The 13,853-nt window shown below is 49.6% G+C and overlaps 5 protein-coding genes across 5 annotated transcripts; 1 reads left to right on the forward strand and 4 right to left on the reverse strand.

The window, feature by feature from the left end:
• Window positions 1-244: 244 nt before the first annotated feature.
• PEX2_083040 (putative hexokinase Kxk) lies at window positions 245-1,946 on the reverse strand (the record flags this gene model as incomplete). Its single annotated transcript, XM_016745574.1, has 5 exons — window positions 245-1,120; window positions 1,186-1,593; window positions 1,650-1,675; window positions 1,733-1,855; window positions 1,907-1,946. 5 exons carry the CDS (start codon window positions 1,944-1,946, stop codon window positions 245-247), a joined length of 1,473 nt encoding a protein of 490 aa, XP_016595473.1.
• A 459-nt stretch (window positions 1,947-2,405) lies between these two features.
• On the reverse strand, window positions 2,406-3,545 carry PEX2_083050 (SIR2 family NAD-dependent protein deacylase; the record flags this gene model as incomplete). Its single annotated transcript, XM_016745575.1, has 2 exons — window positions 2,406-3,368; window positions 3,423-3,545. The coding sequence occupies 2 exons, from the start codon at window positions 3,543-3,545 to the stop codon at window positions 2,406-2,408; spliced, it is 1,086 nt and encodes a 361-aa protein (XP_016595474.1).
• Window positions 3,546-3,989: 444 nt separating this feature from the next.
• On the forward strand, window positions 3,990-6,487 carry PEX2_083060 (Golgi transport complex subunit COG4; the record flags this gene model as incomplete). Its single annotated transcript, XM_016745576.1, has 2 exons — window positions 3,990-5,222; window positions 5,273-6,487. 2 exons carry the CDS (start codon window positions 3,990-3,992, stop codon window positions 6,485-6,487), a joined length of 2,448 nt encoding a protein of 815 aa, XP_016595475.1.
• A 719-nt stretch (window positions 6,488-7,206) lies between these two features.
• On the reverse strand, window positions 7,207-9,059 carry PEX2_083070 (ammonium transporter; the record flags this gene model as incomplete). Its single annotated transcript, XM_016745577.1, has 3 exons — window positions 7,207-8,472; window positions 8,550-8,881; window positions 8,948-9,059. 3 exons carry the CDS (start codon window positions 9,057-9,059, stop codon window positions 7,207-7,209), a joined length of 1,710 nt encoding a protein of 569 aa, XP_016595476.1.
• A 2,924-nt stretch (window positions 9,060-11,983) lies between these two features.
• Window positions 11,984-12,685, reverse strand: PEX2_083080 (uncharacterized protein; the record flags this gene model as incomplete). The annotated part of the gene is made up of 2 exons (XM_016745578.1): window positions 11,984-12,505; window positions 12,557-12,685. The coding sequence occupies 2 exons, from the start codon at window positions 12,683-12,685 to the stop codon at window positions 11,984-11,986; spliced, it is 651 nt and encodes a 216-aa protein (XP_016595477.1).
• Between the last annotated feature and the right edge of the window lie 1,168 nt (window positions 12,686-13,853).

A 13,853-nucleotide genomic window follows, 5' to 3' on the forward strand; every position in this document is an offset into this window, starting at 1 on the left:
AATACTGGCTACATACAGAATAGTTACCAAGGGAACAATAGCCTTATGGATATTCTATTCACGAGCCTTCTAAGGCTAACATACACAGAATTGATATATCGTTAAAATCTTTCATCAAACCCCCCCGAGCCAGATGGCATAAGCCACAATTTCAAAATGTACTCCAACCCATCGGTGAGGGTCTGTTATGTCATGGATCAGATAATAGTAATAGTCACCATCACCACTACAAAACCAATCCCACTCAAAGCAGGGTCTTCATGTCATCCATGTTGCGGATACCAACGAGGTTACCGGCCTTGACACGCTTGAGCGTCAGGGCAGCAATCAGGGCAGCACCAACACCGGATCCATCCTCGGCAGCCAGGATGGAGACCTTGTCCTTCTCGGTAGGGGCCCAGTCGAGGATCTCACGCAGGGCCTGGGCACCACGCTCCTTGAAGAGGGGGTACTTGGTGAAGACGGAGCCGTCGGCACCGACGTGGCAGGACTCGATGTTCTTCTTTGTGCAGATGGCGGCGACTCCGCAGGAGGACAGACGAGCGGCACGAGTACCGATCAGCTCGGCGAGACGACGGACGAGCTCCAGCTCCGGCTGGGTGGGGCGGATGTTAAGTGTGCTTTCGAAGAGATCCAAGGTCTCGGTCAGGTTCTCATAGGGGTCATCTTCGATGTGGGCGAGGAACGAGGCATCGAGCAGGTAGGGCTTGCGGAGCTTGGAGACGTCCTGGCCGTTGAAGATCAGACCGGGGCGGTTGTCGACCAGGTCAATCAGGGCAAGACGGAAGATCTCGCCGAGGTACAGACCAGCGGTCATCTTCTCGAAGGCTTGCTGACCGGGGCGGGGAGAGTCGCGATCGATGATGTCATCGTATTTGGTGAGGGGGAGGACCACGTGCTCATTGTCGAAGGCTCCGTATTCGCAGTTGATGGCGACGGGCATGTCGGGGGGCAGGTTCATGTGGGCAAGCTTGGGTATGGACCCCGCGTTGTCCATGTATGCGGCGTTAACGCCGGTACCGAAGATGCAACCAATCTTCATGTCGGTGTCGGTGTAGGCGGAAGCAATGAGGGTACCGGTGGTGTCGTTAATAAGTGCTGCGACTTTAATGGGAAGACCCTGTAGCCCTGTGAGTTTTTTGAACCTCCATGGGGAGCGTAGCATCATCTCAAGTGTAAACATACCCGCTTCTTCAGGACCTCCTCCAGAGGGGGAACAACATCCTTACCCTCGACACCGTCAATATCGAAGCCCTTGGTCCAGCGCTGCAGAACACCGTGATCGATGTACTCCTGAGTGGCGGGGTAGGAGAAAGTGAAACCAAGAGGCATCTTGGCGAGGTTCTGTCCTGCGTGGTGGGTCTCAACGAACTGCTGCAAGCAGTCGGCGATGTACTCCCAAAGTTCCTCGGCAGTTCCAGTGCGGAGCTCCTCAGGCATCTTATACTTAGATTGTGTGATATCGAAAGCGCCCTTCTCCTCGGTCAAGGTAATTTCGCAGACACGTAGGTTGGTGCCGCCCATATCGAGGGCCAGGTAGGTTCCACGCTCGTGTCCATCGGGGAAGTCCAGGACCCAGGTGACGTTCATGGGCTATTTGCTAGAGTCAGTCCATTGTTGTTGAGATCGGGAAATGGTATTGTTCTCACAATGTTGCCACCCTCAACGCTCAGGCCTATTTTTGTTAGCGTTTAATGCGTAGAATCGGAGAGCTGCGGATACGTGGTCTCACCTTTCTCGAGCTCCTTGACGAAGTGGTTCACGATCTCCTTCAGCTTGGAACGGTCGACGGTGAAAGCCTTCTCGAAGTCCTGAATGGACCCCAACAAGTTCTGAGGCAGTTCGTGCATGGACCCTGTACCACCTAGTTAGTTTAATAATATAAGCAGGGATTGAAGAGCCTCACCCTTCCGGGACTGCGGGTGCTTGGGGCCAATTCCAACCATGATGAATTATGAAGTTTATGGGAGGAAAATAAGAGAGGAAGGAAAAAAGGGTGGGAGGAGGGGGGGGAGGAGAATGACGATATGGAAAATAACGTGGGGCAACTGTAGATGTCTTGTTTTGGACTGTCGGAGAGAAACGAGAAAGTCAATTGGGGGGCAAAGGTGGGTTAAGGGGGACTTTTGATCGTTTAATAGCACCTGGAGATTTGAACTATAAATATTCTAATATTAAAACATATATAAATAGTCTTAGATTTAGGGGGTATTCAACAAGGTATTTCCCATAAAAATCAGGTATGTTCTTGACTGCAAACGTTGTGATCGGCGAGATCAATGTCTTGGCAAGTTGACTATCTACGTTATGCTTATTAGCTATATTCCGTACTCCGTAGTAAAAGAATATCTCTCGTATTTCTCCCTATTTCTGCTTATTAAAAACATTTCATGACAATCATAAGTTCAATGTGACAGCTTACGCGCCAAATGGGGGAAAACATGGTCGAGACCCCCAGGTTGGCGGTGTGCCTTGTCGTGTGACAGCTTTTCGCGTACTTTATTCTGATACGCATCTGCCAACCCCAGAGTTCGATCGACCTCCTCTGTTAGTCGATCCACTTCCTCCTGCAGCCGTTCATCTCGCGTTTGTAGCGGGGCATTCTCCTCCGCCCTTTTCTGCGGGTCTGGGTTGGTTACCTCCCACAGCGCTTCCAATTCCTCTCCCCATCCCAGGGCCTTTGCAAACTTGCGCACTCCGGCGTCACAGTCCCCAATCACCAACACATCATCGCTCCGGGACCCAAGGCCACCGACACGTTCCATGTTGATGAGCACACGAGGCACGCCTGGACTAACCATCGCAGGCAGACTGGCAAATGGTTGGACGGACAGACTGGTTCCCATGACAATGCACAGATCGGCCTCTTCCGGTAGAGAGCGGCTATCAAAGAACTCGGATGGTAGGGCTTCGCCGAAGAACACAATGTCCGGCTTGACCAGGCCGTTGCACTTGTGGCAGTGGGGTACTTCGGCCTTAGATACCATCTGGTGCATTTCCTCGTCTGGGAAGGTCTCCTTGCATTCAATGCAGCGCTGTGACGCAAAACTACCATGAGCCTCGATGATCTTCTCGCCTGGCACGCCTGCCTGGCGCTCGAGGCAGTCAATGTTTTGAGTAAAGTGCTTCAAGAGCATCCCTTTGTCGTAAAGTAGTTTGATAAATGAGTGCACAATGGTCGGGCGATAGCGTCCGGGGTACAGCTCGTGCGCCAGCGCATAGAAAGGTTTGGGGTTATGCCGGAAGAAACCAATATCGAAGACTGCCTCGGGCTCTGGTAGGTCTAGATTTGCCAGATTGGCGTAGATTCCAGTGTCAGGTGAGCGAAAGTCTGGGATGCCTGCTGAAGTGCTGATGCCTGCTCCCACCTGCATGCTTGGTTAGCTTCGATGCACGATTTCATGGAGATACACGCTGCATACCATAACCACAACTTTCTTCACATTGTGCTTTCTGACATATTTGGCCACCGCCTCGATGTTGCGCGCCTCAAGCACTGTGGGGGTTGCGAATTCATCCACCTCAGTCGACGATTCGTTGCCCATGATGCGCCGGTTTGGACGTCTGGGTTTGCGACGTCCGATGATGGCGGTTGAGGAGTTGAGAACTTGACAGATAAAAAGTCAAGTCTTGAGACTTGTGGATAAAAGTAGCTAGAAGAGCAGCAGAGAAGGTTAACAGAAAGAAAAAAGAAGGGAAACAGAAAAAGAGCAACTGATATGGGATCGCGAGCGTGGGGGAAAGAAATGACGTCGGGCTGATTCACAACCACATTGAGACGCGCCAGATAAGACAACAAACGAAGTACAAAGAAAAGGTTCAAGACACGTTTGACAAAGCTCTATTTGTCCTAACAATTTGGAGTCTCAAACCCCGTTGGTCTTGACGTAGCACAGTAACTTCAAGCTTGAGGCTGTAAAACCCACTCTCACCGCCCGCAACCCCCCTACAACTGGCCGTGGCATCAACAAACCAACTTGCGATATTCAATGGCGCCCAGAATGGCTGCAACCGCCAATAGGCATAATGCCGTATCCCAAAACCCTCCAGGCACCAATGCCTCACCCACAGATACATCTCCTCCCCCACAACCCGACATCTTCAACGCCAGCTCCGTCGCCGAGATCAAAGCCACGCTGTCCCACCTACACTCCCAAGAAGCGTCTGTGACTGCCCGCCTCGATGCCCTGGTGACATCCCAGAAAGACCTCTCCCGCGAGCTGGGCCGACTGGATCTCATGCGCGCCAACATCGGGACCCACGCCAGTACAACCCGCTCCATCAGCCATGGAATGCTCTCCGAAGCCGCCGGCACCGCCGACCGAATCTCCAGCGCAGTCCGCCGGCTGGATCTCGAGCAGGCTCGGGTGAAAGCCACTCTTGAAGTTGTTGAGCAGGTTGCCGAGCTCAAGGCGTGTGCACTGGGCGTGGCGGGATCGATGGGTGCGCCCCAGGACTGGGAGAAAGCCGCCAGCTACCTACACCGCGCAGCTCAGATCCCAGCTTCGGTCGTCCATGGCGCGTTTGCTGCGGAGATGGTTCCTACAGCTGAAGTGCCGGATCCGCCAAGTGTGACGCTGGACAACGCGGCGGAGTCGCTGTGCGGGCTGTTCCTGCGTGAGTTTGAGAAGGCAGTTAAGGAAAATGATGGGGCCAAGATTACGCGGTTCTTCAAACTTTTCCCGCTTATCGGTCGCTCTGAGGTTGGTCTCGATGTTTATGGTCGTTATGTGTGCCAGGGCGTTGCGGCCAAGGCTCGGGCTAACCTTAACGGGGCTACCGGGAGTGCTCAGACTAAGGATGGATTCTTCTATGCCAATGCACTTACCAAGCTGTTTGAGCATATTGCACAGATTATTGATGGTCATGGCGGGCTTGTTGAGCACCACTATGGCCCCCGTAAGATGGGACGCGTCATTGAACGGCTACAGGTCGAGGCCGATGTACAGGGTGGTATCATTCTTGATACTTGGAGCGATGAGCGACATGTCGATCGCAAATTGATGGATATCAAATCCTATGCCTTCACTTTCTTGGTGCAAAGCTTCCTGCCCGCGCAGCGAGCAGGCCCGCCTCGCTCACAATCCCCCGCCATTGGGGCGAGCGCTGCGGCCGACGAGGAAGGAGTGGATATGAAAGAGATCGATGGTGTCTTGAATGAAATGGCTATCATGTTAGGCCGGTGGTCACTGTACTGTCGGTTCCTGGCTGATACATGTAATGTGAGTTCTAATCTCCGCCTCTTTAATACCAGCACTAACAACTTCTCTAGTCTTCTGGAGAGGATGATGCAGACGACGATAAGCGATTCGAGCTTCCCACCTTCTTGCGAGAGTCACCTCTGGCCCAAAAGATCAACGACCGCCTAGTGGCCCCATTCAACGCAATGACAACCTTCTTCTTCCGACGCTCCGTCGAAAAAGCTTTCCAACTAGACGAGTCCCCATCAGGCCTGACGCTGAACCCCCATCGTCCATTGAAAGCCGACCCACCACACATCACCTCAGCCGTCGACGACATAATGTACATCGTCAACAAAGTCATCCAGCAGTCACTCGCAACCTCCCAAGAAGCAGTCGTGACAAACGTAGTCCCGACCCTCTCCCGAGTCCTAGGCTCTGATTTCATCGGCATGACACAACGCAAGATGCGCGACGAGTGCTACCCACGCGCCCCAGTGCAAGGCGGCCTACCCACAGAACAAACCACAATCTCCTTCCTAGTTCAAATCAACAACCTCGACCTGGGAGTCGACTACATCCGACGAATCGTGCAAAACAACACGGGCTCAAAACCAGACACCACAACCACAGAAGCAACCTCTCACCTCCTCACGATCTTCGCCAGCCCAAGCACCGCCAAAAAAGTGCACCAAACCCTCCAAACCCTCTCAGCAGCCTTCGAAAGCAAAGTAACCGACCTCCTAACGGACGGAATCCAAGTAATCTTCAACAACACCATAAAACCACGTCTCCGACCAATCCTCGCAGATGCCTTCCGGGACATCGAATACGCACCAAACACCAACACCCTCGAATCCGACAATCCAAACTCAACCTTCGACAACAAAGAACTCGTCAAGCCGCGCTTCACATCCTTATGGAACGACCTGTTAACACCATTCGCGCGAATCCTGACGCCCTCGGCCTTCGACCGCGTCCTCGGCGTGACGATCGCGTATCTGGCCCGTCTCCTAGAGAAAAGACTTTGGTCTTACGGGGCGCGGATTAATGCGCTAGGCGCGGCGCGGCTTGAGAGGGATGTGGCCGGGCTTGTTGGGGCTGCTGTTGATGTTGGTTATGTTGCTGGTGCGCCGGGGAGATATAAATATCGGGAGTCCTTTGCGCGGTGTGTGCAAATGACGCTTGTTATGGGCATGGATGAGGATGAATGGGATGAGGTGAGGAGGGGTGGGGTTGCGGCGGAGGTTGTTGGGAAGCTTGGGAGGGAGGATTTGATTAGGGTTAGGGGGATGGTTAGGAGGTAGGGGAGTGTATAGATTTTATTTGACTGGTTTATTTCTGTTTCTGTTTTTGTTAGGTTTGGGGCTTCTTATGATGCATGTAAACTCCCAAAAGACAAAGCATTTTTCATATTTACATATCTACCATTTACAATTGTACAAGCGATCGGTTAGGAATAAGAACAGTCTTAAATAATAGATAAATTTGTAAATAAGGTGTCTCGCTCTATACTGCAGACGCAAAACCAGAAAACATAGACAGAGGGCAAGGTATTTCCCTCGCAATTCAATGAAGCATGAAGCAGTTTGTGTACACGTACAAAACCCAGTTTAATATCCCCGGACCAAGCCCATAAAAAACATAGAACAATGGAGCGCCAGGCCAAATTAAACCATAATTCAAGTTGCTTTTCCCGAGGGAGGTGTAGTTTGGTAGCACGAGGATGAGGTGTCAAGGTTGATAACGGAGAGTCAGATGTTGGATGGTATGTGAAGTCGGTGGTGTAGATTTGGTAGTTTGAGGTGATCGAGGAAAAGTCGGAGGGTAGGTTCAAGGTATAGCAAAAGCCCCAGGCTTTTTGTTGCAAGAAAAGAAGCACGCTCAAGGGATATCGAGATAAAAAAGCGAAAAAGCGAATAAAATCAAAGCTTGCTGGATGGAATGGCGTATGCGAAATGTATGCCATGCAAAAGAGATGGAGGGAAAATGAGTTGGAAAAAAGCGGAAAATGTGATGGAACTGATTAGTTCTCAGTCTTCTCTTGAACCGGCCTTAACACAACAGGTTCAGCTCTCTGTACCTCGGCGGGATGCTGCTCAGCGGCCTGGCGAGGAGCAGGAGCGATCTTGATTTCGTGCATGCCGATGTCACCTTCACTGCCGCCGCGGCTGCTCTGGCTGATCTCACCATTGGGCGAGTGGCCCTCAAGCATCTCCTCACGCGGCGCGCCACCGAGCATCATCTCGCTGTGTTCGCCAATGCCGTAGCGCTGCGCGGCGGGGACCTGGTGGCCATCTGCGAGCTGGTCGTGGTTCTGGGGGGTCCAGGCAAGGTAATCACGGCGGACCTCGACGTAATCGTAGGCGAACTCGCCGAGTTGGTCGTCGTCCATACCGAGCAGCTCGGCTTCCTCGGAGGCGCGCAGGTTCAGGCCGGGAATGGCGTTGATTGCGTAGGCGATAATGGCGGACATGACGAAGGAGTAGGAGGCGGTCGCGACGATGTAGGCGATCTGAATGTACAGCTGCTTGTAGTTGTGGATGACCCAGCCGCCGACACCGGTGCCGGTGTTAACACCGTCAAGGCCAACAATGGCATCGTCAGCGAACAAGGCGTTGAAAAGCAGGCCAACAATTCCGGCAATTCCGTGCTCTGCCAACACATCCATAGAATCGTCGATCCGGATCCAGTACTTGATCTTGGTTGAGTAATTGCAGACGATACCGGTCACAATACCGAGGATAACGCTGGCCCAGGGAGAAATAAATCCGGAGGCGGGTGTTGCAGCTACCAATCCAGAGATAGTACCGGAACACCAGCCGACCATCGACCACTTGCGAGCCAGACGCCAATCGAGGAGAACCCAAGTGATGGCGGCGAAGGCACCAGTCAGGTTGGTGTTCCAGGATGCCATAGTTGCGCGCAGGTTAGCTCCGAATGAGGAACCACCGTTGAAACCGAGCCAGCCGAACCAGAGGAAGACAGTGCCGAGGAGGATGAGAGAGACGTTGTGTGGGCGGAAGTTGAGCATCATGCGTTCCTGTCGGCGACCGAGGACCATCGAGTAAGCCAGAGCTGTGAAACCGGAACCAATTTCGACGGGACCACCACCGGCATAATCCAGCACGCCGTACTTGAATGCCCAACCATTGACGTTCCAGACCCAGCAGGCAAGCGGACAGTAAACGATAGTAGCCCAGATGAAGACGAAAACCATGGCAGGAAGAAGGCGACCGCGTTCAGCTACAGCTCCCATGACAATGGCTGCAGTAACACCACAGAATTGCATCTAGACATTCACAATCAGCATTGGCCTAGAAACCAACAAACAAAACCAGATCAGTGATTTCCAATGTTCGATCTTACCTGATAGAACGCGTAAAGCAAGTTAGGGACCAGTGGAGACCCAGGGCTTGGATCAGCCAATGTTTTCATTAAACCAAAGTTGCGCAAGTTGCCGATATAACCGTTGGTCGCAGTCGGGGAGAAAGCAAGCGAATAACCCCAGAAATACCACTGGAAGGTCACGATAGAGAAGGAAGCCATACAAGCCCAGATCATACTAAGGGCAGACTTTCGACGAGCCAATCCCGAGTACAAAAAGCCGAGACCGGGAATCATAATCATGACCATGGCCGAGGCCACGATGATGTAGGCCTGGTCGCCAGATTGAAACCATTTGTTCACATTTTCGGTGCCTAAGTGGGAACCCATGTTAGACCATCATTTTCCCTTTTTCACACCGAGATAGGATAGACGCATACGGGAATCGCCGCCCAAGTCTTTGTTGGTCGAAAGGTCGTAGTTGGAAGGAGCTCCAATCCAGTTGTAGGAGGCATAGTCCGGGGCGTACGGGGCTTTCCCGCTGAACGCCATTGTTGAAGAAGCTCGTAGCTTTGAAGTTGAAGGTGCGTAAAGATGGGGTTATAGCGAAAGGTGGAGTGTGGAGGAAAAGAGAAAAAAAAATAAGGATGTTCCAGAAGTTAAGGAAGAGAGAAGAATTCGCCACGAATATAAAAAGTCAGGAAACCCGAACTCTTCGAACCAAAAATCCAAAAATCCAAAGATAAGTCGATCGACACTGGTGGGTCTGGTCCAAACCGAATGGTAAGCAAAAAATCAATTCACAGTTCCAACGCAATTCAGCTAAGAAAAAAAACACTGCCTAGTCAGAGAGAAAAAGTTAAAAAAATGAGCATGAAACAGTCTCCCCATAAAATTTTGATAGGAAGGCGCGGTTAGGAGGAGAAAATCGGACGATAGTTGAAAAAAAAAAGGTGGTTAAAGTGGTCAATGTGGTCTTGGTCAGAGATTGTGACAATAGCAATGGGATAATCCCGAAAATACTAATATCCCCTCTCTCTCTCTTTCTCCAGTCAGGTCTTCAGGTCAGGTCTTGGATATATAAAGTTTGCATTTGTTTTTCTGTATAGATAAATTAACATAATAACACATTGCTATGAACCTCGTCATCCCCGGCGTAGAGGGCCGCAAAAGGCCGCAACGATAGGGTGGCAAGGGATGATAAGTATGGGGTTTCCCCTGCCAATAGGTCAAGTCTTGGCCTTTGAGGGATATACCTGCGCACTGGGAGATTACATGTAGATTATGATCCCATGTACTCCGTACTCCGTACTCCGGACCATTTGAGTCCCATTCGGCAGGTGACTCAACTCCGGGGAATAGTTCCTGGGGTTCTTTCGGGGAAGTAGATTTCACAGCCTCTGCGGACATGGGTCTACTTCTTTTATATCTTTTAAAAGGAGAACTCTTCATCTAAATAAGATAACCTATGTACTCCGTCGATAGCCTAGATAGCTTATCATCAATATCCTGCAGCTACCCCCTCTTCCTGTATACATTAAGAGTCGGGGAGTTCCCAATTCTGGAGCCTTCGGAAAGGAATAAAGGAGCTTATCTTCTTCTCGGAAATCAGAGCTTCAAATTCCATAAAATTCCTATCCGCCACCAGCAATTGGACGAGTGACGCTGTATTCTTATGGATGTGATTGGCTACAGATAAAGTCCAACTTGCCACTCGCGCTAAGTGGGTCCTGACCGTAAGCTAAGCCTTTCCCGTTTTGTGTTAGCGCATCGAAGTGGGAATGAGCCAACGATTGGCGACAGATAAGGTCTTCCCGTTTCGCCTCTTGGACTTTTCTTGGCTTTCCGTTTTTTCCCGATCCCGGGTCCGGCAGGGATCTGCCTGGACTTTGATTTTCTTCGCCGTGTTCGGATCAATCCAGGGTTACCACCGATGCCGGAGCCTTGACCCTATCTTTGCACTGCGAACTATGGAATTCAATGGACAATTCATATACAATATATTCAAAATTTATACGGAGTAGAGGAGACGAATATTGTCATATTGACGTGTTTTTTATCTGTATATTCAACATACGTTGGAGGAAGAATTCACCCTATTTCCCTCATCGGTTCTTCTGCAGTAAGGATCCACTCCTGTGGGGGTCTTCAGCCTCCATCTGGGCCGAAACAATTCTCCATACATTTTCACTGTCAGGGTACGGAGTACTCCGGACAGAGTATTTATAGCGATGCTAATTTCCAAGGTTGGATAACTCCAATGCTATATGTCTTTAGGTATGGCAGACGCTCTATGATTTGATTGTACGGAGTATACGGAGTGTTTGTATAATATTGTACAACATACCTGGCTTTTGAGCCAAAAAAAAACCCCAAAAGGTCAGAAGTACGTACGGAGTACATTATCAAACATATATATTGCTTTAAAAGACACAAGCTACGATACGCACAAAATCTCAACTATACCACTCTATACCAAAAATCAGACCCCAATACACGTACTACCACCACTACAATGATACAAAATAACGAATACTTAATTTAGATGGAAGATTAGAAGAATTTAAGAATAGTCGACCATGGATGTGGTCTGGTCAATAATGTCTCTTAGTAGTTCGTATATTTTATTAAATATCATCTCCCCTTTCCAAGTCTTTCTTCTTTTCATGGACTTCCTAAAGCTTCAATTGCATCCCTCCTACCTGTAACCTTCCTTGGACGAATGCACCAATCAGACGGGACCGCCCAGGTGGGTCTTCCTTTGATTTTGCTTATAGCGCACATTTTAGCCAAAACTCACAATACAGCGGCCGGCTGGCCCAATGGCAAGGCGCTTGACTACGAATCAAGAGATTGCAGGTTCGATCCCTGCGTCGGTCACTAACTTTTTGCTTCCACAAGATATCTATTCACTTAGCAATATTTGTTTTTGCTCCATTGGTAAGTAAGGATATCAATCGCGGTGGTATAAGCAATCGGGAAGCCAGGGAAAGGAAACTGAAATCAAAAGAATTAGGAAACATACACAGTTTCCAGGAAGCGTACGCTCCGTAAAGTGTGAACGAACTTCGCTTTCGGACAGCTATGTACTTTAATCTTTTCTATATGACGGCTCATAGAACAGCCATGTTTTGCGGAGAAATTAGTCCCAACTATTTTAACCCACGAGCAATATAGAAATGGAATCGGAGAATGATCAAAGAAAGAGTCTCTCCTGGAACTCCAAAGTAAATTGCAAATGGTATCAGCTCGATCACGATGATAGAAAATGTGTATCTTTCCGCTAAGCAAAAGTTCCCTAAAGGAGACATTGATGAAATGGTGCAAGAGCCCTGGATTGTCAAAATTCCGCCCCCTCAGAGTCAGTCGAAATAAATCCTCCGCGTTTCTTCATACTTTCCTAGCTTATGATCTCTACTTTATAATTGCAAAAGAGGTCAGCCGTAAAACTTGGAACCAAACTGGGACTAGAAAAACTACCAGCGCTTCCATAAAGGCAGCCATGAATTCTTTTTCATCGACGAAAAATCTGGGTGCTCTGAGTGCTCTGGGTCAAATATCTGGGCAAGTTCGTAGTCGATCCAGAGTACCCGATCAGAATCACCCTGGATCAGCATGTTTTGGAAATAAGGATCAAGGTGTACAATCCCAGCCTCATGAATGTCCATCAGGAGCTGGTGGAATTTGCGAGCTCTTTCCTCTGTATAGTTAGAGATGTCAAAAATGTTCACATCAGGAACATATTCCATCAGGACACCATTTGGGCGAGCCTCGGGATCGTGACCTTGAGGGAAAGTTTTGTCATAGAATTCCTTGAGCTGAGGTTGCCAGCCCTTTGCCTCGGGGTCAATATTCTCAACCATCCCATAGAAGTCAGGCACAGATCCTCGTTCACAAAAGCCTCGGGCCTTCAATCGACTATATGTGCGGCTCTCATTTTTGAAAAGGTCGATGGAGCGGAACGGTGGGTCCCACCTCCGCCATCTATAAGGAGCGAACTACCAGACCTGTTAGAGAGATCACAGGTGCACTGTGACTTGTTCCCTTACCACTTTGAGCACACAGTCCTTGTCTTGCCAGCGGGCTCGGCACAGAAAGGCCCTATCAGTCTGTTTGATGATCTCAACGAATTTCACATCATCAATGTCAATATTAGATGCATTATAGTCTGAAGACATCTATCTTTTTTTTCCAAGGCAAGAAGTATTGAAGCCAAGTAAAATATTGGAAGACAAAGGAGAAGGGATAAAGGGATGGATGCCTTTCAAATATCAAGTGGCAGGATATGGCAAAATGAGACTGATTGTATCTCTTCCTGCAACATAAGCGCACCTTAAGCTACCTAGCAAAGGCCTTTTCATTATGTGCGTTGGTCACAGCGTTTTGCTCTGAGTGTATTGTGCTAGCATTGCCAATGGTTTTTTATTTATAAGCCAAGTGTGACTCCAGGGCTTGTTATGGAACTTAATACTCAAAGCTATATTGAAAATGGATGTGTACCTTGTGATGGCGCTTCCAGTTATTGTATGTGCGTGGAGTCACAGCGTTTAGCTCTAAGTGGGTACTAACATTGCCAATGACCTTCTCCATTTAGAAGTCACAGGTGTGACTTGACAAGGGCTTGATGCTCAAGCTACAGACCCACTAGTAGTGACAGTGCGTGGGCGCTTCCAAAATGTGTGTTGGTCACAACTTTGAGTGTGTTCTAAGGCTATGCTAACATTGTCAATGATTTCATTTAGTTATCTACAACAAGTAACAAGAATCGTCGCTCGCTTGTGCGGCCTTGTGACGTCTTTTTGGTTAGTCTTTTTATATGCACCTATACGTACCGGATTTTCCCTGGCGGGTGGGGCTTTCCTATTTGAGCTGCCGCCGCTTTTATGAGGGTGCTCAGGCTCAGGCTCACTGAGTAGATGTCAGCACGGGCTCAGATCAAGTGATCATGCTCAGTGCAGTCACGTACAGCATGACTGATCCTCAGTAAGCGCTCAGTGAGTGCTCAGTGGATGCTCACTGATTACCCAGTGATGCTCAGTGTCCAATCAGTGAGCAACACAGATTCCCTCAGCACGCCACAGCACGCCGCAGGCTTAGACTGCGACATCGCCCATGGACGGACTGGTGGGCATTGCCCATGTGCCTTATGTAAGCGGACGATGGGCACTACTTAGGTAGCCGCTCCCGAACTCCCAAATAGGAAACCCTGTTCCGTAGACGACGTACATGCGTACCTGGTTGGGGGCAAACAAAAACAGTAAGGTACCAATGCATGATCACGTGTGTCAGAATCCAAGTCAAACGAACATGTCACGTCAACAATCAGCGTGAGGTTTGTCGATGGCA

The sequence above is a fragment of the Penicillium expansum genome (assembly GCF_000769745.1).
Source record: "Penicillium expansum strain MD-8 chromosome Unknown contig276, whole genome shotgun sequence".
Taxonomy (NCBI): Eukaryota; Fungi; Ascomycota; class Eurotiomycetes; order Eurotiales; family Aspergillaceae; genus Penicillium; species Penicillium expansum.